The sequence below is a fragment of the Emydura macquarii genome, unplaced genomic scaffold, assembly GCF_026122565.2.
Source record: "Emydura macquarii macquarii isolate MOO-44397 ecotype Brisbane River unplaced genomic scaffold, CSIRO-AGI_Emac_v2 contig_3390, whole genome shotgun sequence".
Taxonomy (NCBI): domain Eukaryota; kingdom Metazoa; phylum Chordata; order Testudines; family Chelidae; genus Emydura; species Emydura macquarii.
The window spans coordinates 4,710,743-4,737,582 of record NW_027133527.1 but is presented as its reverse complement, the minus strand read 5'-3'; the positions used below and the strand labels follow the sequence as shown (position 1 = coordinate 4,737,582).

The 26,840-nt window shown below is 45.6% G+C and overlaps 1 protein-coding gene across 1 annotated transcript; it reads left to right on the top strand.

Annotated features, from left to right (window-relative positions):
- The first annotated feature begins 250 nt into the window (after window positions 1-250).
- Window positions 251-26,599, top strand: MSLN (mesothelin). The gene is made up of 28 exons (XM_067534219.1): window positions 251-329; window positions 4,805-4,845; window positions 5,611-5,632; window positions 5,738-5,765; window positions 6,686-6,770; window positions 8,119-8,280; window positions 8,775-8,977; window positions 9,962-10,053; window positions 11,024-11,154; window positions 12,453-12,574; window positions 13,001-13,172; window positions 14,212-14,427; window positions 14,541-14,711; window positions 15,949-16,095; window positions 16,253-16,302; window positions 17,103-17,223; window positions 17,540-17,625; window positions 18,304-18,433; window positions 19,667-19,857; window positions 20,711-20,801; window positions 21,608-21,719; window positions 22,408-22,592; window positions 22,964-23,110; window positions 23,338-23,471; window positions 23,804-23,937; window positions 24,655-24,749; window positions 25,288-25,474; window positions 25,910-26,599. The coding sequence occupies exons 1-28, from the start codon at window positions 287-289 to the stop codon at window positions 26,005-26,007; spliced, it is 3,396 nt and encodes a 1,131-aa protein (XP_067390320.1). The 5' UTR covers window positions 251-286; the 3' UTR covers window positions 26,008-26,599.
- Window positions 26,600-26,840: the final 241 nt, after the last annotated feature.

Here is a 26,840-nt window from a genome sequence, read left to right as displayed (position 1 = left end):
GCACTTTTGTCCTGTACACACAACAAGCAGTGGGTTCCTTAATGCGTTTAAAGCCAGTTTCTGACAGTTAATTTCACAGTTTCCTGGGGGTCAGTGAATATCAGTGTGTTTTGAAAGACACATCACTTGAATGGGCATCTTGCTTATTTCCTAATCTCCTGAGGATAAATTTGGCGTATTTTGATATTACGATTAAATACGATTCCCCTAAAACATATTTGATTTTTCTTTGCTGGTGTGCATAGACTCGAGAGCGCAGACGGATTCTAAGGAAATCTTCGCAGCTATGAAATCTTTACACAGAGGGCTGGGTTTGCTTCTTTTGATTGGTGAGTACTATTATTTGAGTACATGACCACATAATATATTATTCTCCCCGGTGGCTATTATTGAAGCAAATCTCTACTGAAGTAATTCTCCAGGGAGAAAACGCTATGATAAAAGATCACTTCAAAATTATTTCCATTGTTGCCATATAAACCACTAAATCACCAGCCTTTAGTTACTGTTATTCATTATTGGAACAGCCACCCAGAATGTGTTAGGTGCTTTAGTGAGCAAATAGAGAGGACATGGTCCTGGTTCTTGTGTATCTTCTTTTTAAAGAGCCATTGATGTAATGCCTCTGTATATGTAATCTATCCCTCTATCTCCAGCATCCATCCATACTACTTCTAGGAACCCTCCTGGAAATCATTCACTTCAGAAATGATATCGCCAAAATCTGATACTCTTTGTATTTCTCTCCTCTTGGTTTTTTTCCTTTTTGCTACTAATGGATGTTTGCCCTCTTTGCTTCTATAAAAATTTATCTGCTCCTTTTCCGTAACCTCTTGCCTGAAGCTATGGTCACGTTTGTAAAATTACAAACATAACTGGCGGTTTTTAGGAACATGTTGGATAAACACCTGTTGAGGATGGTCTTGGTTTACTTGGTCCTGCCTCAGTACAGGGGTTAGACTTGATGACTTCTCAACGTTCTCGCTGGCCCCACGTCTCTATGATTCTATGATTTCATTTTTCTGTAACTCCAGCAACAACAGAGAGGCTGTGAGTGGGGATGTTTGGATTCCAATCGGTTTGATGAGGTTTGACTGTGATGTTTCTGCCCCAGGTCCATCTCTAAAATAATAGGATTCACATCACAAAGAATAACAAAGCTCTGCAGAGGCTACAGCTCAGAATAGGTAGACAGTCCTTGGGTACCTGAGTACTAGAGAGCTGTAAACAATGTGGTGGAAACAGAGAGCAACTTGAATTCTGTGTACCAGCCCTGCTGTGGGAGGTGAATCGATTTTTTCCCATACTTGGGTCTCCTTGGGAAGCTCAGGTCTTCATTACAGTCTGGGACACTTTTGTGCTCACAGTCCAGGATGAATAAAAGCATCAGCCTAGAAGGGCAGGACAACGATACGGCTCAAGTGCTTAAAGTTAAGCAGTTTCCTAGCTCAGGGCCAGAACATTCAGCTGTGCGCCTTGGCATATCAGAGCCCAAAGGCCGTGGGAAGAAAGGGCTGTAATAATTATGAGCCCATCTCTATTTCCAACTGTTTACGAGCAGGCAGTAGCACTTCAAGGCTGTCCTCTGGCAATCAGACGCTCACTTATTGTTTCCAAAAAAAATCTTTCAGGCCTTTCTCTCGTAGCAAATCTCCTGTGAGTCAGGAAATGTATAGCTAGCGGAACATGCCACGCTTTGACGGGCTATGGGACATGACACCTCTGTGCTAGCCCTTCCCAGACTGCACAGCCTCGCATTCATTTCATCATCACAAAGGCGTGGCAGTAAATTACATGAAGAAGAACAGCATCTGTAAGGCAGGGTAATCATCGCCAGGGCACTTACAGAAATGAAGGATTCTCTTCGTTAACATCCGTGAACACTGGGCTAGTTCGTAGAGGAAGAACAGACGTATTTGTTTATCCAGTACCACCTCTCCATTTCACCCCATCCAGCCCTTCCTATTTTGTTCAATGCAGACCCTGGGGAACAATCTCTAAGGTCCTCCCTAGTCTAGTTTTAGAAGCCTCAAGCAATAGGCAAACAGGAAACCATCAACAGGAAATTATTTCTCACCAATTAGCTTAAATTTCCCTTTGCTTGGTTTCATCTTGTTGCGGCTAGATTCATCCTCTCCGGCTATCCTGAGCAATTCCTATCCTCATTGCTTCAGTGTGTAAGAAGGCTGATCACCATCTCGGGTGGTGAACAAATTAGTTCCCAGGGTAGAGTACTATGTGATAAATCAGATGCATTAGCAGGATTTTACTGGCCTTCCTCACAGAGAGGAAGGTGACCTTGTGGTTTAAGCACAGGAGATCTGGGATTCAAGTCCTAATTCTTCCACAGTCTTCCCATGTGACCTTGGGCAAGTCACTTAATCTTATTTTATCACAGTTTCCTCCAAATGAGTGTTGTGGGGCTACATTCATCAGTGCTTTCAAATTATGCAGTAGCTATGCCGTGTAGAGAAAAGGGACGTATAATTGGAGACAAGATAATGGACGAGATGGCACATTTATCCGTTCAGGCATGGCAGGAGACAGGATACCAGACTAGCTGGTCTACTGATCTGCTCTTGTATGGCAGGAGGCAAGATACAGGACTAGAGAGACCATGCATCTTCTCTAGCATGACTGTCCCTATAGGGTCTGGTCCAACACCCCTTGAAAGCAATGGGAAGGCTCCATTGACTTCAAAGGGCGTTGGATCAAATCGAATCTCTCTGGCTGCTGGAAGAGTGTTCGTTAGTGTTTTGGCAGCCTCTCCCCACTGGTTGCTGCCTTACCTGAACAATCTCATGTGACAGAAGTTAAAATTTCAGAACAAAGAGTTCCCGGGGGTGGACAGAGCATAGGACCGCAGAGTTCCTTTTTAACAGCCAGCTAAAGGTGATGTAAACAGGTTAACAGACAGATGCCAAAAACACATGAGGCTGATTTGTGCACTCCCAGTGAAACACCCGGACTGATCAAACAGTTCAAGCCACCAGCAGGAATCTCCTCTTTGGCTGGGTGTATGTGTGGAGAGAGAGACTACCCAGTGGACGAGTTCGCATCCAGCCTGTCGTTTCCAATGGATTGCAACGGGCAGGCCTGTTTCCTGGCCCTCCTTCCGAGCCAGCCCGTGTTTTCCATTCAATGCCTTTGCCCCCTGGGCAAGCCCCTTGCTACTGAGGTCAGGAAGGTTGAATCTGGAAATCGAAGCTACGGGTAAAAGCCCTGGTGGAATGACTCCCAGGATGCTGAGCATCTGCCAAGTATCAATGGCTGGGTTAGAAAAACAATCCAACAAAAGCACCACTTTGAAATGGTTCGGCGTCTTGAGTTGGGCAGGTAGCCAGCCCTGTCATCTCATGAGCTTACAGCCACCACCTTGGCCCGCCCTCCTCCGCGCCTTTCTTTTGTTCATTACACCCACTTGCTCCAACTTGTCTTACATCAGAGATGAAGACCTTCAGGGCAGGTCATGCCTTCTCCTCTGCGTTTGTACATCAAGGGGCCCTGATCCGAACAGGGCCATCCTGCAAACACCACAATGTGTGTGATGATTTTACCTGAAGTTTAAGGCGCCCCTGGGTTATTATTTGGGCTCCCACATCTGGGCCTTGCAGACGTGCAGTCTGGCAAGGGGGTTGCGGGATAGTTGGGCTACTGAGAGAAGATTGGGGATCTGAGGAGGAAGGTTGCAGAAATGGGGCAGTTGGAGGCCAGACGTTAAAAGGACTTAGATGCCCTCAGCAGGTGAACAGAGAGAATACTGCAGTGTCCTAATCATTAATGTTAGAGGGTGGGGTCATTGGAAATGCAGACGCCATCAGAGTGTAATGAATAAGTCTGGTAACAAGGAGCAAACAAGTGTGAGCTTGTTTAGACCCACCGCCTGCTTGCACCGGCTGGTTGTTTTCTTTAAAACAAATCCCCGTGAAGTTCTCTGTAAATCTGTAGCAAGGTTTATACTGGGGATTACGCCGGAATTTTATATTCAACCATAAAGTTCTGCACCGCATCTACCTTGACTCCCTTTGGTCTTCTGTCGTACCCTTCGACTGCTGGTATTTGTCAGGGTCCCCGCTCTGGTAACTACTTGCCCTGCTCCCATCTTCCTCCCTGCCTCTTTATGAGGGTCTTATTCCTCTGCCTCTTCTTCACTGATTCCTCAGCAGCATTTTTGTTACTGTTGCTTGAAAGGTTATCACTTGTCAGCGAGGTGACACCCAGCTGCCCGTTCATTACATCTTTCAAACCCTCACTGCTAATGGAACTAATTGGCACTGTTGCTGGCAGAAGCCAAGGACTGGATGGCCCACAAGAACTGAATTCCTCTTCCCCTCAGGGAGGATTTCCTCCAAGTCCAGGCTGAGGTTTATTGGCCGGAAGCCATGTGGGGAACTTTCCCTAGTTGCTCTTTACATTTTGCCTGGTGAGTGGGTGGAGGGACATCAGTTTCTATCACAGCCAATTCTACTGCCTTTCACCCACCCCTAAATCGACACCAGCTTTTGTCAGCAGATAGAAGAATAGTATATGCATGCACGTGACCCGGGAACATGTATATCTACGCACACCTATGACATGGTCAAAACGGATACAAGGAAAAGGGCTGCAAAGATAGAAGCGATTCTATTAAATATTGTATTAAGGAGAATAAGGAAACAAGGAAGAAAGAAGGTAGTGAGGCAAGACTGATGTTCTAAAGTGGTCAGTTGACCCATATTTGCAGGAAGGATGGGAGGTAGCTGCACGTCTTGTGAGAGGCTCTGTCCTGGATTCTTAAATGAAATCATGACTTATTGTCTTTCAGGTTGGATGAGGTCATCTGCAAATTCTGTTGCGACGTATCCAGTAAGCAGAACTTTTCATACTCTATATAAATTGCTTCTTTCTTCATTTGCAAAGCCTGTGTGAATTGGAGTCCAGCATGCTTCCAATCCTGATACCAATAGATTCATGGAATTTAGAAAAATCCAGGCCAAATTCTGTCCTATGAGTGTGGGTGTGCAGCCCAAAATTCCCTCTCCGTCCTGTCCCCTAAGTAGCCAATGTATTGTCCTGTTTATTGCAGAATCATAAACAGGCCCTGGTCTGCTCAAAAGATGAAGCCAGGCTCACACAAGGGTTCTAGATCCCCAGAAAGCCCCTCCTTATCAGTCAGATCTGGGTCCCGAGCACGTTGTGAACTCTGAAACCGGGTGAAGCGCATCCCACAGCTGTGCAATGACACAAGCAAACATGCGGAGCCTGTGGTGTTTATAACTGCGTTTCTACACCGCTCTAACCCTCTACCAGCTGCTGCTTCTGCTGCCCCACTGGGAACATTCCATCCTGTAGAGACTAGAACAAAGGATTAAACCAGCAATGGGTTGGGACCAAGCACCCCTAAATGTGGGTAGTGATTTCTATTCTGAACCCAATGCTAATCTGAATTTTGCAAACGGCTGCCTAGTTAGAATGGGTCAAATGAATCTAGATCTGGACTCTTAAGTGTGTTTGAATACTGGATCCAAATCCAAATGTTTGCGGCTTGCTCCCATGGTTGCATTAAATGTCTTGATGTTATTGTAACCAGTTCCTGAGATCACGTTCTGCTCTCTCTTTCCCTCTGCTCAGTGCACCAGCGGCCCTGTCAATGGTAAGTTTCACACCATATAATTCCCCATTCAAAATATTTCAGATCAGTCCTTTTTATACTCTGACTCCATTATCTCCAGCTTTGTGTCTTTCTTTTTTTGAGCAGAAGCTGCCCTATGTGCCCCAGTGAAAAGGTATGGGAACCATCAGCAAATAATCCCAGCCATGGGGTTCCTTTGGGACGCTGCATGCTTGCTAAGGGTCGTTGCTTTGGGCGGCAGGATGGCAATAATTGCCGACACCTACGCAGCATCTATTTTCCTAGAGAGTCCCAGAGCTCTGTACTACCTAGGGCCTTTCCTAACTAGTAGATGCACCGGGTGGCAGTGGTGTGAGGGGCAAAGAGGGGAGATTTACAGAGCAGCTAAATGAAAGTAGTTTGAGGGAGCATGCATATTCAGGACAGGCCCTGGCAGAATGTCTCCTCGGGGTGCCAGGAGGGCATGTTCTGCAGTGGGATAGCTACTGCCTAAAACAGTCGCTTCATTCAGACCTTGTGGAGATCTGAACTTGGCCCAGTGTGAATAATTATTAGAGACTGTGTCCAAGACTTTCACAGGCCAGACCTTAGCCTGGATTTAATTTGATTTCTACGAATGTATCAACTATGTGCAAGTATCCGCTGAATTGTTTTGGCAAATAATTTTTGGGCACCAGGTCATTCACTTTCACCATATGGTATCCAGTACTTATTGTTTGTGTTGTGTGATTGGTCACCAACGTCACATGGTGCTGTTTCTGCTCCCTGGTTGGTGGACTGAAACTTTTGAAAGAGAAGACTAGCAAACAGCTAATTTCCATTCTGAATATCTGAATGAATGACATTTCATGCTCAAATTTGGGAGTTGCAAACATTTTCACTAATACCTTGTGGTCATCCAACTTCTCCAGAATAATGCAACCCCATGAGTCATGAGGGACTGAACTTGGGGCTTATATTTGCAAAGATATTTGTGGATATATGTGTGATATGTTTTACTGTTCAATCAGTTCTGCCATTCAATTATCACTGCAAGGTTAACACGAAAATTGAGATCATTGCTTTTCTTTACAGTGTCAGCAAGGAGACGCTCCAGAAAATAGCCAGCGGCGAAAGCGCCCCCTGCAGTCTCACTTTTGGCCAGTATGCATGTGCGCAGGTAAAGCTCATTCTTTCCTTTCCATAGACGCGTGCGTATTTTGCACTGGAAGTTCACGTCAAAGAAATCCCATCATCTCTCTCAGCACAGCTGGTTACATCTGGAGTGGCCAAAGCATAGTGCGTGTCTCAGACTACAGAGTCCCAATACCTTGTCCACAAGATTCTGAGACATGAAATATGGTAAAACGTTCCTTTTGTGGGCGAGCTTCTGTGTCCCAGGAATGCTTTAATCAATAAACTAATGACTGACATTGAAGTTAGTTGCGCCAGCAGCTTTATCAAATGTACCCAGCTCTGCCGAAGGGCAGTACAGAACTGATGAACAATCTTGTAGAGCCCTACCCCATTATGTAAAACCTAGGCTGGAGCTTGAGACTCTGTCTAATTCCAAAGTCTTGGTCCGAAATGCAAAGGATGTTCACAGGCACAGCTCCTTACGTTAGCTAGATCCCAGCTGGCATTTCGAAACTGCGTTTGAAGGAAATTAGTGGACCTTACCATTGCATTAGCTTCCATACCAATTCCTTTGGGGTCATCCTGATTTTGATGGGGTGATCTCATCTTTTTTAATTCCAATTTATAGGAAGGTGGAGACAGTGAAGGTTTCAGGAATTAATCAGAGCCCCAGAAATGTCATCACAGTGTGGGGACAAATGTGTTTGTACTATCAGACATAGCTCCAGAGATGGCCATTCTCGCCCACCAGGACAAGATAGCCTACACTTGAGCAGAGCAAAGAGCGAGTTGAGATCCTGGATTACTTAGGCAAAGCAGCTCATGTCTGTATTAATTCAAGGTTCTTGTCAAGGTTCCCATCTTACTAGCATCTTTCCCCGACCAGATCTAGGCAGTTTTTAGTTTACATGAAAAATTTTAACAAAAACATTTTTGTCTAAATTTTTCTTCAGTGGTTTTTTTGCATTTTGTTTTTTTGATGAAAACTTGAAAAATGTCACTGAATGGGGACATTTCCCACGGAAATATCCATTTTGACAATAAAGGATTTTTTGTTGTTTGAAAAAATGCTTTGAATGAAAAATGTTGACCTGCTCTAAGCTCTACCCTGATTTTGAGGGATGCGTGGGTTGGTCTATGTGGGCTAAGACGTCGGATCGAATTCAGAGGTGTGGCTAAATAAGTCTAGAAGGAATCTAAGCCGGTATAACTTGAAACCTCCTTTTGACCCCTCACCATAAGAGCTACACCATTTCACACTCCCTTATGCTCGCTTATTGGCAGGCAGGTCTAAGGAAATCTGAGATTGTGTAAGAAAATCTATTTACCACGTCATCTCTTAACATAGTTTTTAATCTTTACAGTGTGTATAATTCCCTTTTCTTTTCCAGAGCGCTTGGCTTCAGGTTTTTAAGAATGATTTCCTCAAGTCCTTATATCTTTGCCTCAGCTCCAGACCCCTCAGTGCTATGGATTCCATGTATTCCATTTTGTTCTTTTCCAAATTTCAAGCCAATGTGCTTGAACCAGCCCTGGAGAAGTTCAGTGACGGGGTAGGTACCGTGTATCCGATAGCTAGTTCCTCTGACATGTTAACTCCTGTGGAAGGCAGGTAAATCAGACACCATGAGGATTTCACAGTTGATATGGCTGTTCAGCTACTTTGTTTAGGTTGTCATATTCTCACTTGGAGCTAAATATTAAAAATGGCACATCTCAATCAACATGTCTACCAGAATATGCCAGAGCTCCATAACACAGGAAAAAAGTTATTTTGGGGGAAGTAGCGATAAACTAAATAACCAAAATTCCTAGAGGATATAAAACATGTTACCCAAGATTTTGTTGTTGTTATTTGCATTGCCGGATCAGGGTCCCATTGTAGTAGGAGATGTACAGACACCTAGGAAGGCATGGTTGCTGTCCTGAAGTGTTAGGGCTGATTCTATTCATTAGTGTGGCGAACTACATGGGTTTACATTTGTGTTTGTTTAGAAGTCGACGTTCATGTGACACCGTGCGTTTTCTCCTGCTTCCTTCCCTGCAGTTCCCTCACATGCCTCTTTCACAGGAGTGGAACATGATCTTCTTCAACGGCATATGGGAAATAATGCTACAGTTGCCTGATGCAGCTAGCCCCCATGTTTTGTCCCAATGGCTCCACGGGAGACTTCGGCCATTCGTGGTCAACCCAAAGGTCTTCACTTGTCTTCGTGCCAAAAATACATCGTGCGGAAGACTTCACCAGATGTGAGTGCTGAGCATAGACCTTGAGATGTTGCAATATTGCTGGAATGGGCAACCCACTCCACCCTCCAAAATAACAGCCATATCCTCAGCTGGGGTGACACTGACGGTTCATTGAAAGATTAAACAAGTTCCATTGAGGCTGAAGTTTCACTGAAGTTTCCAGCTGAAGAGCTGGCTCAAAGCCTCACTAACGTAGTTTTGTCCTAAGCACATCTCAGAATGGCCAATGTCCTGAAATAGTCAGAAGGCCCTGCCTTTAAATAATGGCACACAAACTTCAATGTGTACCCAGTTCTCTCTTCATCAAGGCCAACAGGGATTAAGAATGGGAGGTTTAGATGACTCGGGAAGAAAAATAATTCTTATAGGGAAGGAATAGTATTTGCTTGTCTGAATTTGATTTGCTGTGAGATAGAGATGGGGTGAGCAGAAAACTGCTTGCATTAGGATTGGGTCATATCTTAAATATTACACTCTGTGTTAAGAGCCACAATAAGTTATGATTTTTCAATAGGCCTCAGCCCCAACGCTGTTGTTATACAGCCATGTTGGCCACATGCTATCAATATTTTGGGGGGAAATACTGTACTGTACTGTGTGGAGATAAAGGCCTTCTACATACATGCATGAACCTATTCATACTTATAAACGAAGCTCCTCCGTGCAATGAAATCCACAAGGGAGGTGATTTTATAAACGTACCCTCAGTGCATGTGTCCTGCAGTCGTCACTGGCACGTTTCCGAACGGCGCCTGTGGAGTTAGCTGCAGCATCCCCACGGATGTTCATGGGAGCTGTCGCACAAGTCAGTCCCTGCATGTGACTTTGAAAATTGACCATGAGGCGTTAGTTAATAACCTCGTATACTCAGTGGCTATTGAGTGGCATGATTCCAAGTGCAGCCTGCAGGTAGCCGGCCTCTGGGAAGAATTTAGCCCTTTTGGGTTTGATTGAGTTTGAAACATCTGCTTTTCACTGCTTTAGAGTTGCCGCCCTGAATGGCATGTATTCTAACTTCACGGTGGAAGACCAGAGGAATATTTACAACGGCCTCAAATATTATCTCACAGGGGATGGTAAGTGACTTTAGAAAGACGAACCTGCTTTAAAACACCAATGGATATAACAACATTAGACACAATCTATCTGATGGCCGAGGCTTTACACATTTATAGTGCACTAATATTGTCTTTAATGGACGTGCAACGTGTAACATGATGATTGACTAGGAATGGATTCTTTGCCTGTAGGCTTTAATAAACAGGGTTTTACAGATACAATGGGCACAATGATTTACATTCTGAGCAGCCAGACTGATAGCCTTCAGTGCACAAAGTCAGTACAGAATTTGTTCTGGAGAGCTAAAAACAGTTCTGCTAACTTCAGCTAGGAGAAGGGAACCAATTACAATGTAAACTTGTGTCGCATATTTCATCTAGCAGAAGGCAATAGCATGCACACAAACTTTAATCTGCATGCAAGGAATCTGTGGAGCATTTGAAGATGGCCATGAAATAGTTACATCAAATGTTCAAAGGTCCTTTAAAGAGGTAATCAGACATGCACACACAGCCTCTCTGTTCCATTCCATTACTTTCTGAATGCACAAATGCAGGGTTTTTTGAACGTACATTAGAGTTTGAGTGGGGAAAAATATATGGTAAGCCATCACTTCGGGGTATGAGGAACACAGATCCCATGATGATGGATGGGTGTATAGAAAACTATGTGAGAGAAATCCAATCTTTCTCTTTTACAATTTTAAGAAATGAGGGGAAATATGAAGAGCTGATGTATCTGGTGCATGTTTAATTATTTATGTGAAACAGCAGATCACGTGCAGTTCTACTCAGGATTGTACAAAAAGGGCACAAATTCATGCCTGTACATGTAAAGAACTATAGATTATTTATGAGCACAAACACATGGGGAAGGTTTCTGGTAGTTTATCTCCGCTCTACATTCACAGGCTAGTAGTCATCTCAGCCAATTTCAGAGTGCAGTTTGGAGCCTTAGTTTTACAAGGGGATTTTCTGTGTTTTGCAGGATCGAAACAGAATTGCTACAATGCAGCTCTTCCTAGCCTGAGTTCCACTGCTTGGTTTGCTAATTATTTGGGTTCCTTTATGGAGCATGCATTAGTGGGAGACCTGCTGCTCTTTGCTGATGAGCCAACTGTAAGTACACACTCAGAAGGGTGGAGGCGAATGGGCAGTGTGCAAAATATTAGCTGCAGGAAATAGTCTGAGAAAAGATGAGAGCCGCCAGCCTCATGGTAATTTGCTAATTCCTCTTCCTCTTGACCAAGACCAGAAAGAGGGGAATGTTTTTAAAATTTGCTCTTTTTCGGAACTTCTGAAAGGTTTTACTTCATTTGCTATTTACAGGGTCAGTTTGGATTTTATTTACCTCTAAGACATTTTGGCCATCCCTCCTTATGACAGAGGCATGTTTCTGTACTTGCACTGAAATTGGCTTCCTGGATGATAATTCCTAGAAACCAAATTGAAACTAGCAGCAGCAACAGGCTTTACGTCATGGCTGGGATGGCTCCCTAAAAGAGATGTTATTGCTCAGACGAAGGCTATGGGCTTGCTGCCGAAATTATTTGGTGAGTTTCTCTGGCCTGTGTTATGCAGGTGGTCAGACTGGATGATCATAATGGTCCCTTCTGGCCTTCAAATCTATGATTCTGTGAATATTAGCACCTGCAGAGAAACTGCCGCTAAGCACACGACACCCTGATCATAAGAAAAGCAGAGATCTTCAGATCTGCTGTAGCTTTGGTTTCCATTTTAAATGGGTCCCTCTCGGCAAAACAGATGAAAAAAATTAAGGGCCTTGATTTTCAAAGGTGCTGAGCATTCACTGCTTCCAGGAAATCAGCTCCTTTGACAAGCATGGTGTGGCTAGCTGTCAGCACAAATCTCATGATATTTGGTGTTTTTCTTGAATTCTCAGCTCCTGGAGTCATGTTATTACATGAGACACTCCGCTTTCATTTAAAGTGTGTTTTTAGACATCGTGGTTCATGAAACAGGCTTTAAAACATGACCCAACGGTACCCTAAAGGCTCAGAAAACAGAGACCCAAATGAAACAAACCCCAAATGTATTTATTTATTTTAAATATCACAATTTTTAAACCACTCGCCTGATTTTTGAGGCTCAGTTCATGAGTTTTTTTAACAATTCAGGTAGGCAGTACAAAAGCAGACCCTGATAGTTATAACCTTCCTTCTGTTACCACCGTTTATTCATGACTCTTCAGATCCAGAAGCCAAGATACTGCAGGGTTTACTGATGATGGCAATCATCAGTTCTCCAATCAATTCTCCTGTTACTTGAGCCTTGACTAGTGACTTATTGGAATCTCCTCATCCAGATTCTCTTCTGCTCTTTACCGACTACAACATAGGACTATGAGGAATATGATTAAAATGCCCATTCAAACTGTTTCTGCTTTTGCATGTCAGCTTCAGAAATTTGCCCGAGATCCAGTCAACTTACAACTGATAGCTAACCTCAGTTTACCGAGGGAGATGGCTGTGTATTACACCTTATTACTTACCTCTGCACCCGGCTTCCAAATGGCAAGGTAAAATAACACCACCTGCTTCTACAGCTCCCTTGTGGCGTAACTTGGCGCCTTGATATAGCTACGTCTTTGCTGTCTGCTGATTTTGAGTGGCTGCTTCTAAGTGATGTTTAAAGTGTAATTCTGATCCTCAGCAGTACGCTGTAAAATTGACCTCTCTGTGGGTCAGACAGAGCCCTCAGGGAATCATGGGAAATCTGCTGCAAACTAAAAACCAGGGTTATTCTGGGAAAACCGCATTATGCTACAGCCCTCTGCAGAGCCTGGGAGAGTGGAAAAGCCAACAGGGACTGTGGGAACTCTGCATCGGCATACAGAACCCTCTGCAAAATTTCACAAGAAACATGACTTTTGTATTTGATTGACAGCTGGAACAGACCCTCCCTCTCTAACCCTTGTAACTTTTCCTCCTTTTCCCACTTCCAGCCTCCCGGACAGATTTGTTTGCTACCTCAGCCCCTCTGCAGTGAGCCACCTTGACAAAAAGGCCGCGTTAAGTGTGGCTCAGAGAATCACTAAAAACTGTGTCCCAAGTCCCACGCGCACAGGCACCAGCGAGGAGAGACCTGTGCCTTCTCTGACAACCGAGGAGCGGCAGGTATTGCCCTTGCATTGTACCCTGGGGCTCACAGCCCTGCAGAGGCGCGAGCCCCTTCTCCAGAGCTTGTTAAAAAAAATGCTTCCAAGGAATACAACCACATTTCCCTGTCCCTGCTTTGCTCCTTGGAAAGGGAGAGCTCAACCCTGCACCACGTTAATAATACTTAGCACCCACTGGTAACGTTGTGCACACGTTACACACACACATAAACCCTCAGGCAGGGAAGTATTATTATCTCTGTTCTACCGGTGAAGCAATGGAGGCACGGAGAAGTCAAATGACTCACCCAATAAATGACGGAGTGAAATATCTGAAAGCTGCTCAGGTCCTGCAGTGCTGTCCACAGAATGAGGACCTAGATAGACAGAGAGCAGGGATTAGACCTTTCTGCCTAGTCCTATGCTCATTCCTTTAGATCAACCTTTCCAAACTACCATACCCCTTTCAGGAGTCTGATCTGTCTTGTGTACCCCCAAGTTTCACCTCACTTAAAAACTACTTGCTTACAAAATCAGACCTAAAAATACAAAAACGTCACAGCACCTTACTGCTGACAAATTGCTGACTTTCTCATTTTTACCATATAATTATCAAATAAATCAATTGGAATATAAATATTGTACTTACATTTCAGTGTATAGTACGTAGAGCCGTATAAGCAAGTCATTGTCTGGTTGAAATTGTAGTTTGTGCTGACTTCGCTAGTGCTTTTTATGTAGCCTGTTGTAAAACTGGGCAAATATCTAGATGAGTTGATGTACTCCCTGGAAGACCTCTGCGTACCCCCAGCAGTATGCGTACTCCTGGTTGAGAGCCACGGCTTTAGAACACACTGCCTCTTTAACATTAGCGTTTGACTAATCTTCATGGAAAACTCCATGGACTTGCTACTGACTCCATCACTGGCATCTTCCCTGTAAAATTCCAGTGATTAAGACTTCCAAAGAAAAGTGAAATGAAATAGCCCTCCCCAGGGAGCTGCTTCACCTTCTCTGATATTCTGAATTGCTCCTCTCTCATTGTGGGCTCTTTCCAGGTTGCAACCTTGTTGGTGAACAAATTTGATCAGTTCCCTCCCGAAACTTTGAATGCGTTGGGTCAAGCTGCAGTGGGACTGTCTGTGTCGCAGATTGAGAAGGGCATCAGTGACAGAGACCTTAATGCATCTCTTCCTTCCCTGAGTGAAGTTTATGGCTGGAATGCAGAAAAGTCCAGCACTATTGTTAACAAACTATTCAACTCCAGCTATCAGGTACAAAGAGCACAGTGCGTGTGTGTACATTGCGCTTGGTCTATCTGTATTTTGGATCTAATTCGTCGATGGATGGCCGGTAATTTCCCCTTGTCTTTATGATTACGCTGCAGATCTTGGATGCGCAAAACCTGGCAGCACTAGGGAGTCTGGTGGCCGGCTTAAGCAGCAGCAGACTTCAAAGCCTGCCTCCAAAAGTGATCTTGGAAGCTGTTAAGATCCCTGGGTTTGCGAAGCAGATAGTGACCATGCCCTCTGCTCTGAAAATGGCACTTGTGGAAAAGGTGGGGTCATTTTTCTATTCCAGGGGGTGTCCTGTGTAGGAAGAACCTGAGGAGAGTTGGGGTTGGTCCTGCTTTGAGGAGAGGGTGGGACTAGATGACCTCTTGAGGTCCCTTCCAACCCTAATCTTCTAGGATTCTATGATAGTGACTTTTCCTGGCTGAAACCATCGTCTGTTGGGAATACACCTGGGCGGGAACAGACATGCACACCTGCCAAGGCACTTTTCTGCCTGGCTTACTTATGTCCTTACTAACAGAGCTGCACAGCAGGGGAATGGGTTAGTTTCCTCTTGGGCATTGCATTGTGCATGGTTGGAAAGACCCTGGCTTCCAGCCATGATAGCTCATAATAAAGCACGATATCACTCTTGGAGTAAAAGCTGAACTAATCTGGTTCATGGAGATGTCTACTCCCAGGGAAAGAGTATGATTTGGACGGAAGGCTTAGTGCTAACAATGTGTGAACAGTTCTCAGGGCCATTTCCCCAGGGCGGGGTGATACTCCAGTTTACCATGTGCTCTGCTGAGCTCTTTCTGTACATGCTGGCTAAGGGAGATTGGTGTATGTGCCACTGCTCTTGTAGTTGCCTGGAATCAGATCATCTGCTGACCCTTTCTGTTGACCGCGATTTTACATCTTAAAGTCACCTGAGAATTATTCAGGACAAAGAAGAACCAGACCGCTGTTAATTCCCCATCCCTCTTCCGTGCCACGGGCTAGCAGGAGAGACTCTGACTGGATTGGCCTTCAGAGCCAGCTGTCAGACTCCCAAAAGGCTGACGTAGAACAATCTTCTTGCTTGTGGTGTCCTCACTTGCCAAAGCTGTGTGTGAAGAGCTAGGAAAGTAACACTTCTTTGGCTACAATATTGCCCATGCACTCACTATGCCTTTTGGCAGGCTGAGATACTATCTGCAGTGGCAGAGAATGAAGACATCCCCACCCAAATTTCTAGCCCACTGAACAACGTTAAGGCATAAAGGCAGGCATTGCAAGGACTTCTTTTCTCTGTCTGCCTGGGCCTCACAGACATGTAGCCATAGGCCACTCTTACTTGGCAGACCTAAGTCAGACCTAAGTCAGATAGGTACGCCTGACAGAGAACCTTCCTTGGCATGAATTCTCCGGCGAATACCCAGACGATCAGAGGAAAAACTGCCTGGTTCATTTCCAAGCTGTCATTCCTTCCCCAACGGCCGTTTTTAACCTCAGTGGGTGGGTCGTTCTATTTTTCAGATCGTTTCAGCTGCAGGGAGTCCCGTCAGCCTGGTTAAATATGTCCCAAACAGTCTGGCTAGCTACATCCCGAAATCGCTGCTGGCCTTCGGTAACGAAAAACCCGACCTCCAAGAGCTCAACCAGAAACCGTGGAACCGGGAACAAGTAAGCTAGCTCGCCTCTGACGGCTCATCATTCCCGTCAGCCGCAGCAGTGGTGTCACTCTGCCCTGATGAGCCGCCTGAGAATAAAGCTGAATGTAACTATCCGGTGGGAAAGCATTTGGTAACACACTGACTTTCTCTCTGGCTTGGTTCTACAGGCAGCCATGTTTTTCAACGACGTAATAAAGATAGAGGCTGACTTCAGCAGGTAGTGTTTCTGTTTTTCCCTCTCTCTCAGCTTTTCCACGTGTGCTGAGCCATGGTCCTGATTCACAGGTGCTCATCAGATTTCTCCACCTAAAAGAAAGGAAAGGCCTGGCCAACCCAGCAGAATGGTTTTCACCACATTGGGGCAGGTGGCTTGCAAAATTTGTCCATAACCTAGCCTTGTTTCCTAAAATGAAGTTACTGGGCCAAGCCCACTGCCTGTCAAAGGCCTTAGCATGCTTTGGTTGTCTGCAGAAAACATCCCTGACTGAGAAATGCATTCCCATTGCAGAGTTGTATTCCAATGACTAAAAGGTTATGGGGATTGCCTTTCTCCAGCTACTATGTGTCTAGGGCAATTATAAAATCAGGATCAAGGCTGTGCTGATTTTACAATCTATGCTTTTTTTATATGGAAAGCAATTCACTTTTTAAGGGCCCCAGCCCAGTCTATGGACCCTGAGAGAAATAAGAGGAGAGATTCCTCCAACTTCTGTTGGGACAAATACTACTGCTCTTCAACTGCCTCTTTGAGTCCCTAGACGATGCTTATCTGGCTGACGATGGCCTCCTGGACTGCAATAGATAAAGGGCAATATGGAGCATTGGCTAGAACTGTTCTTCCACCTCTGAACTTATTCTTAATGACCCTGAGTATGGGGAATCTTAGGGCTTGAAGGAGAGCTGGGAGGGCAGGTGTGCTACTGTTTGCCTGTGAACTCTAGAAGATCTCAGTGCCAACTCTCTGCTCTTCTGAAGTCCTCCCTCACTGCACCTAACTTGCTTCCTTTGGGTTTTCAGACTTTCCCCTTCTGTCCTACAAGGCTTCACCTGCGCGGCCGCTAATGAGATGGAAACAGAGAAATTTCAGCAGCTTGCCAAAGCCATGAATCAGAAGAACGTCAAGCTAGGAGAAGACCAGGTCAGTCCCCACGCACACCGAGTGCCCCGGTGCTGTTGTCGTGAAGATATTCCAAAACGGAAACCATTTACCAGGAACCCGCACCCTCCCACTTTGTGGGATTGGATTAAAACAGGGGGAGGGGTGTCCTACCTCTGAACCACGTGTGACTCTGAATCACTGCCATTACGTTGGCAAGGTCAAAACCTGACTAACAAAGTTTTGCAAGAACCTAAACCACTTCATACCCAACACCCCTCTCTAGTTTTTTTTCCCCCAGACAAGATATTTGTTGTTGTTGTTGTTTTCTTTTATCTGAACTCTGGTTTATTTTCAGCTGAGTTGTTTGGTTAAGAGGGTGACGCTCAATGGCATTCCCCAGGATTTAGACAACTACCCTAAAGACATGTTGCTGTTTTTAAGGTAACTTCACAAAGGCTTTCATCCTGCTGCTTTATTCTAGCCGGGTAAATAAAGAAGAGAGTCACTGAATTCTATAAAATACCTATCGATCCATCAATCTATGTCCATTTATAAGGCACACATCCCCATTGTATCTGGGCAACATTAGCCAAATAGAGTGAAATGCACGAAAGAAAACGAACTGCAGAAAAGGTGGAAAGTGAATTAGATTTTAAACTTCTCTAGCTGTCATAATCTAGAGGGGTGTTAATAATAAAGGTACAGATTGCTTTGCCACATGTATTCTTTTCTCGGTAGCATCCCTTTAAGAGCACCATGGATTTTTATTACTTTCTGACTCTCTGAATATTTTCACGTACAACATCTAGTGAACCAGAAAAGCCAGACAGTACAACGTTTCTCTACTCTGCTGATATCCTGCTGGACTTCTGTATCCAGAGCAACAGATGTAAACAGCACTAGCTTAGGTTTCAAACTACGTTTCCCAGGGAGAAAAATAATTGACAAGAGACATGCATTTGGGTCTCTGGGAAGAACAATTGCAAAGTGTTTGGGATGTGAATGGTAGAAGTTGGGTCATAGGATAGAGGGTCTCTTTCAGCATAAGTGGCTTTGAACGTAACTACTTTATTGTTTAACAAGATGCTCTCTGAATTCATGGAGTCTTTGCTTTTCCAGCCCTTCAGATTACGCAGTGACAGGAAGCTGTCAACAGTACTTCGCTAACGTTGGGGAAGCAAACATCGATGTTCTGCAGAGAGATTCCCCACAGCGGAAACAGCTGCTGTTGGAAGCCTTAGCTTGTTTGGTACGCATTCAGTAACATGGATGAACAATCCAGGCTCCACGGAACTGGATGGGGGGGCTCAGAACAGTGTCTGCGAAAAGGAAAAAAGGGCTGATTTTTAATTCTTAACCACTGACGGATGAGAGTGGCAAATCAGCAAAACCCGAACGTTATAGTCCAGGCTGCAGAGCCTCTTTCCCAGATCATCACCTCCAAGGCTGCCGGCTCACACCAGCTTCTCCAGCCACCAGGGCTGCGTAGTCACGGAGGACAAAATTTCTCTAAGGAACCCAAGGGACGAACAGGGTTCAGAACATGCCTGTAATGAGACGAGTGTGAAAATGTCACCACTGCCCTGGGTGGGACGGACTCAGAACTCTTTAGCTGAGTGGCATAAGCCATATTAGCTCAGAGCTAATAGACAGTGTCCTTTAGCAATAGTGGCAGAGACCTATGGTTAGGAGCAGAGGGATTTGAGCTCTGTGCCCCTGAGGGATGAGGTTCTGAGTGGTCAAAGTGAGGCCTGTGGAATTCTGCCAGAGGTGGCCTGGAATTTGGGCTAAGGTTGCGGAAAGGAAGTCCTCCGGCTCATGTCTTTCCAAATGCGAATCTCAGATGCTTTGAGAAGGTAGAAACAAGTGTCACCTGAAAAAAGGGCTGGAGGTACCATTCAGGATCGGCCCATTTGTCCATCTAGTCCAGTATCCTACCCTGTCATTGGTCCTTCTAGTCCAATACAAGAGGAAGGGATGAGGGAATGGGTCACCTGCAGGAGGAGAGTGCAAGGAAAGGATCAGGAAAGGTGCTTCCAGGGAGCAGTCCATAAGAAGGCAGGCTTGTTATACCAACAAAACGGCCCCACCTCCAGATGCAGCTAGCCCACTGTGCAGTGCTGAACACAAGGGAAGGGAAATTCCTTCCTGACCGCTGCAGAACTGAGTGTGTGCCTGGAGGCATGAGGGTTGATTTCCCATATTTGATCCTTAGCTTGCACAGCAAGAAATTCTGCTGAAAGGATAGAGAGGCCCAAACCACCTCTATCCGTGGACTTTGGGGAAGGACAGATCCAAATGCACTCAGCACAACCCCGGCCTCTGTATAAAGGTCCCATGGATGAAATTTAAATCACAATCCAGACCTAAAATCTATGGTTAGGACTCCCCTCTAGGGAATAAGAATTGTCAGCAGCTCTGTGAATTCTCCAGAGCTAGTATTCTTCCCTTTTTACTGCACACATCTATTTTATCACTCTAGAACATTTCTGGCACCCAAGTGAGTGAAGAAAACGCAGAGGTTCTGGGTCACTTGGTTTGTGACCTTGGTGAAGAATACATTAGAAATTCCAGTGGGAGTTTGCTGAAGCAGTTAAATAACTGTGAATCCTTCGTGCCCAGTCAAGAAGAAGCCATTAGAAATGTCATCAGCAGCGGAAGCACTCAGTTCGGGTAGGATTTCCATTGGATTCACTCCCTTTGTGGTTCACAAAGCAAATCAGTTTAGATGAAGTAATCACCTATCCCTATTTACACCCAAAACTTGAGTGGATTCCAAACTCCCAACCTGACTGGAAGCATGAAAAAGTTCAGTTAACGTATTTTATCAGAACCTCTTTCATCTGAAAAATTGGGCAGGGAGGCTTCTGGGAACAAAGTTTCCCACCTGTTTCTGGTCAGATCAGAAATGTAGTTATCACAGTCATTTCTCTTAACAGTCTCAGCCCTCCTCAACCTGCTCAACACCTGGAAAGACAGGTGCAAGAGAAAACTGGGGTGGGGGGGAAATAAATTAACCAGAATTTTCTCAATCTTGGAGGTTTTGACTCAGGTTAATTTGGAAGTATGGATCTAGTCTGGATGCTCTAATAGTTAAGCATTAGTTTGTGAGTTATGGAGACCTACCATTCTAGTTCTTCCTGCATGGAAAGTCGTTGACTCTCTCCATGCCTTTTTTCCACCCTCCTCTAATATGAAGTAACTTCTCGGCCTGCAGAAAGTGCTTTGTGATCCTTGCGCAAAATGACTGATGATAGAAATTCCAAGAGTTCTTTGCTGTTAATTCTTGGTGTTTATTTATTTGTTACAACTGGTTCACCAACCCCAGGGTGCATAGCCCCAGGGATGACGATTACTCAAGCCCTCTTGGAGAAAGGTGGTGGGAGGATTAAATGATTCAAAAAAAAATTTTTTTTTAAATCACAATGTTACAAGGGCAAAATCCCTGCAGTTCCTAATAGAAAAAGGATCCCAAAGTTGTTCTCCCTCTTCTGGAAGCTGATCAAGCCTGATTTTTGGTTTTCAGGCCTCCTTCAAACTGGTCAACCTCTACCCTGAATGAGCTCAGTGGACTGCTCCGTATATTTGATCATAATATCTTGCAAAAGATCCCTCAGGTATGTTACAAATGGGCATCTTGCCACTATCTGGAGCAGTGTTTCTCAACCTGGGGGTTTAGAGGGGTCGCAAGTGCAGAGTTGGTATTGGGGGTGGCAAGAAAGGCAATTGCCTGGAGCCACAGGGCACCATGAAACTAAGTTACATGCCTCAGCCCCGTGGGGGTGGGACTCAGGCTTCAGGGGTACAGTAGTTTGGAAAGGTTAAGAACCACTGATCTGGAGTGTCCAAGGTGCGGGAGGCCAGATTTTGCTCCCAGTGGCAAAGCTCCCAATGATGTTATCAGTGCAAAAGCAAGTCCCTGGTGCAAAGAGCTTTATTCGGTGTGTCTAATGACCATCAACACTTGGCTTTATAGCATCAGTTTGTGTCTGGCGAGTGATGTTCTCGCCACGACAGGCACCAGTTTGCCGGTGGAACTGGGAATGATAGAGATCTAGATCATTATCACACTCTAGATTGAACAATATTCTAAAGTAATGCTGGTCGGTGGTGGTTGGCTAAGTTCATCCAGAGTTATTTAAATAGAACATGGAGTACAGGGGGTAACGAGGCTTTGGTGAATGGTTTGTGTGTCTACACCACTGCTCTTTAGTGGATGGAGCCTTTGAGCATCTCCCACCCTGCTCGTGGAGTGATTTCCTTGTCTCACCAAGGACTGGTCACTAGTTTTGGAGCAGGACTAGCCTCCATGGTACTTGTAAACCTTTAGTTGAGCGACAAGGTTCCTGGCTCTGAAAGTGGCCACAGAGAAATGCACAGGAGCGGCAAATCTCACATCCCTGCTGATTTCTTTTCTTTGCAGAACATTTTAACCCCCTGGCTGAAAAGCTTTGTGCATGATTCACCTTTGCCAAGGGAGCAGCTGGCCTCCATTGTGAAAAACCTCCTGCCTTCCAGGCAGAAACGCGCTGCTGGTACGTGGGACGCTACCTCTGCGCATCGGTTTTAGCCGGACACGCTTCTGCATTTAGTTATCCCTGTGTCTAGCGACACAGCTCAGGCTAGGCCATGGGGCACCTCCTGTGACCATCTAAACAGAGCTCCTCTGTGCACCCACCTTGGCGTTAGGAAAACCCACACCCACCTTACAACCCAGATCCGTGGAAGGGCCTAGGAGGTTGGGGGGCTCCTGACTAGTTAAAACACCCTGAGTCAGATCTCGGCATGTGGAAACCGAAGCAGGCAGTTGTGCCCGGCTCCGGAGAGGTGCCCCAGGGGATTGAGAGGTGCACCAAGGAGGCCTTCTCATCCATTGCATTCGTACCCCAAGACAGAGCTGGGCATATTCCCACCGCGTGGAAGGACTCGATTGCTGGGGCTAGACTCCTCTGAAGGAACGGGGAGGGGAGGAGCCTTCGTGCATCCCCTCCATCAACGGGCAGCCCGGTGGCCGCCCTCCCTCTGCCTTCCTGGCGGGTTTGTGCTACTGCTGCAGGATCGGTGCTCTGCAGCGCCCCCCAAAAGCACAGTTTAGCTTTAATCGACTTATCCCTGCCGTGGGTTTTTGGGTAACTGATAATGCAGGATTCGGAGGCTGTCAATATTCAGTGCTTAAAGCAAAAGTCCTGCAACACTGGAGGTGTCTGATACTTGCTTCAACAGAGTGCCCGCCTGATAAGAATATAACCGAGCAGGTGGCAATGGATGAGCTGATGCCCCTTTACTATAGCCCTGAGGAATTACGGGCCTGCTTGCAGGGGGTCACCCTGGTGGAGCACCTGGCCCAAATGGCGAATTACCCCTTCACTGATGAGCAATTGGCTGTGCTGAAGGAGAAGCTGGATGAGGTAATGCACAGCTGAAGGACATCAAAGCATCTACTCATGCATCTGTTGAAAGGGCTCTCGTGGTCAGGAAAGGGATCCAGACAACGTGTCCGGCTGTCCCTTTCCCAAAGTGGCTGGTGTGATTGAGAAAACGGAGCATGGTTGTGTCTGAGCATGACCGGACTGCGAGTGTGGGTGAAAGAGTGACGCAGAAAGAGTGCGTGGGCCGTGGTGGGGTGTTGGGGAGAGGAACTGGAGAATATTCAGGGAAAGAAACCAGATTGCTTCATTTGTCTACCTGTTGGAACTGCTTCTCCATTGCCCTATAACCCTCTGACACCATCAGAAAAATGTAGTGAGTCACCATGGTTATAATATCCGTTTGTCCACAGATGTATCCCAACGGGTACCCTGAAAAGATAATCCCCTACCTCGGGTCCATCTCTTTCTTTGTCACCATCAATGACATTAAAAAATGGAATATAACCTCAGCAGATACGCTTGCCTTCCTGCTAAGCAATGAGCCTCCTAATGACCAGGTAATTAGCTACAAGCTCAATGCTTACCTGTGTGTTTGGGTTTGCTTCATGGTTTGGGAGATTCTTATTTTATTGGGAGCTGCGTATTTTCTTCAAAGTTGGGTGGCCCAAACTTGATCATTGGACTACATGTTTTATTTTGTTTTTGTGTGTAGTGGACACTTGGTTAGCTCTGGGGGGGAGGAATACTTCCCGGTTAATCAACTTCATTTTAAAAACATTTGTAGGCTGCTGTAATTATCACAAAATACACTGATTTGGGAAACCCACTGAACGTCACTGCTCTGAATGCAATCGGTACAAGATACATATGCCTTCTGACGGAACCCCAGCTGAATATGATAGAGCCCAGCAACCTCAAGTGAGTGAAGGATCCGACCCTCTTTGTCCCTGCTTTCCCAGCCAGCCAATCCAGGTTCCTTTTCTCTTCATATAACACGAACTAATCCAGGACCTGTATTCCCAACTCTGCCACTTAGCTGGTGCGTGGCCTTGGGGATGTCACTTGACTTAACTTCTCTCTTCATTTTAGCTTATTTTCTTCTGTACACCCCTTGACTTTGCTCGGTGGGTATTGGGGCATAGGGTTCTCCTGTATAGCAAAAAGAAACTCCGATAATTGTTTACGATCTGCAAAATTCCCAAAGGGAGAAGTGATGGCTTTTATCCCCCCAAATCTCCACTTTTCTGCAGAATGGCCAACTCGCTGGACCCATCAGCATGTCCTCAATCTACAAAAGACATCCTGTACCCCAAAGCTAAGCAAGCTTTCTCTGATCAACGCAACCTGTTCCCGGCTTATTACAACCTCATCAAGCCATATCTATGTAAGCAGAAGGATTGCATGTCCAACATAAAGCAGTGCTGACAGTAGAGATGGACTGAGCCTTCATGCTGAGTCCAGATCTGGACTTCTGCAGAGTTGGAGAGTGTTTGTATCTGGGGTGTGAAGGTTCGGGAGGGTTGGATCTGAGGGTGTGGTTTCAGGCCTTTTTCTATTTTACAGCCGTGCAAAACTTTCACAAGAGATTGAGGGGGTGCAAATCTGCCTGATTTGAAACCCCCCCAAAATTCTTACATGAAACACTGATGGACCCAAATTTACACCTCTGCTGGGCTCCATGTGGATGGGAGATGCTCATTGTAGAAACTGATCCGACTGTATTCAGTCTGATGGGCAACTTAAAAGCAGGACTAGCACTTAGGTACTGACAAAATGAGTTAGTCTCCATCCTATGGGAGGGTTCTGCTGGGAGCCCTAGGCTGATGAAGGCTGCATAAACCATGAAGGTGTAAATCACAGGTCGGGGTCATTTGATCAGCGCTTCCTGGCAAATAAGGTCTTTGCAGACTAGGAACTGTCTGCCCTTTCTGGCTCTACAGTTATTTGCACACTGCACAATCACTGAACATCTGGAGCCAAAGTCATCCCTGGAATGACTCCGTTGATTTCCAAGGAGTTGCCAGGGAATCCCTTTGGGTTTGTCTCAGAACATCAGCCGTGCTTTCTGGGTTTGCTTTATTTTGTTTCTTTCCCGCCCCAGCCGGCGCTCCGGGAGAGGATCTAAAAGCTCTCAGCAAAGATAACGTGAACATGGATATCGGAACCTTCATGAGCTTGAAAAATACCTCCGTGCTGGTGAGTCTGAGCGTGCTGTGAAAATTGTTCCCTGGCTCGTGTCTGAGACCCGCTGGGTGGCTGTAATCTGATCCCGCTGACACTGGTGTTAATCATGAGTCACTTCAGCACACTCAGGGGAGTTACTCCAGTGTAAAACCATTGTGAGCTTGGAGTCAGGCCTGGGTGAGTCACTCCATCAAACTCAGTGGAGTGACACCAGCGTAAAATCATTGTCAGTGAGATCTGAGTTGAGCCGGGGGGATGCTGCTTCCAGATGATGGCAGATTTGGTTTGGAGCTTCGGTTTGGATCTTTATCCAGACTTAGTGAATCTCCAAAGATCAGACTCTCTAGTAGGAGCAGCAGCGGCAGGGATTGTGCTAAGCACTCTACAAATGCTTATTTAAAAGATAACACCTGCCCCAAAAAGATTACTCCCCAAGCCTTCCAGCTTTGGCCTGGGCCAGAAATATTATTGGTAATATTGTTTTATTTGCCGTACAAGAGCCCCTTTTGAAAACCTTGCCCTCAACTGTGCTGATTTGCTTTGCCCCTAGACTCTAACTGCAGATGATATCAAGGGCTTGCTGGGACTAAATCTTGCAGATCTGAAAAACCAACAATACAATTCACCTGTGGTGGACTGGATCCGACTACAGAGACAGTCTGAGCTGAATAAACTGGGCCTGGGGCTCATGGGGGGAATACCAGATGGCTATATCACCCTTCCCCCCAAGTTGGAAAGTATGACTTTTGTTTTCCAGTAATTGTGCTTAAACGCCCCTTTTCCTGCTAAATCAGGGAGCTCTTCTGGTTCGGAAGTTTCCCAGTTGCATGTCAGTAAAGAGTATCTGACTGCACGATGCTGTGCCAGAATTTCCTAGGACTTTGAATCTGGGCAGTAAGGCCCAGGATTAAGATAAATAATCCAACAACTTTATTGGAAACATCCAGTCTGGCTGGAGAACTCAATAGAACCAACTAAGCACTTCTGCAATGTCCCATTCCAGCATGTGTTGGATGCTGGGTGAAACCTGGGATGGATAATTTGGGAGGGATATTTCAGTTGTTCCAAAGTCCTAAATCAGGGTTTGCAGATCTTCCCTGGATGTTTCCAGACAGGACGGGAAGCAATGGCTTTCAATTCCCTGGCAGTTACGTTTCGTCTTGTTTCTCTAGAACCAACATCATCAGCCCCACTGAGCACCAGCGTCAGTGCTTTCCACCTCCTGCCTACGCTGCTCCTGAGTTTTCTGCTAACTTCGTTCCTGTCATGAAAATCTTCACCCCAGCAAACAGGAAGGCAGAACTAAACCTTGATTTCTCTGCAGCATGTCACGGGAAGACACAGAAACATACAACTGAGGGAGAAAACCTATATCAGCAGGCAACCACGTGGGGGAGCAGTGTTCATCTTAGCTGCTTTTCTTTTTTTATTCTTTATAACATATAGCAGTTCAGTTCGAAAACAAGATTGTGAGTTCTTCAGGGCAGGGACCTTCTGCTTGTTCTGCATTTGTACAGCACCTAGCGCCACGGGAGCCTGGGCCATGACTATAGGTCCTACCACAGTGCAAATAATAAATAATTATAATACCACATAAACGGAATGGTATTAGCCTAGCAGGAAAAGGGGTTAGAGGACGGGCTGGTATCGGGATATCGAGCATGTTTAATAATTTATTTATCAAAAGCTTGCTCTTTCTACGCTGCAAGGATCTGTGGACGGGGCATGGAAATCGCTGGGTGGTTTTAAAAGAAATAAAGGAACTGGGCAGAAGCTTGCAGAAGCAAGACTGCAGGATGAATATCACCATGCTCAGTTCAATGATGCAAAGAACAGGGTCTAAATTGTCTGTGAATATCGGTCAAAATAAATGTTCAGGAATCCCTAATGTGTCAGTTACTCTTCTCTTGGCGTTTCCTCTTGCTCGTGAAAGCTGATGCTGTTCAACCCTGGCCTCTCCTGGCTGGTGGGGAGGGGGTTTAATCCTCTTCCCAAAACTCAGCTGTTTTGCACCTCAGCGAGCACTGAAAATGCAGTGCTGTTCCTGCCCGCCTCAGTGAGTCAGCTAAGCTTGTTTGACTCGCTTTCCCCGGTGGGGAATAA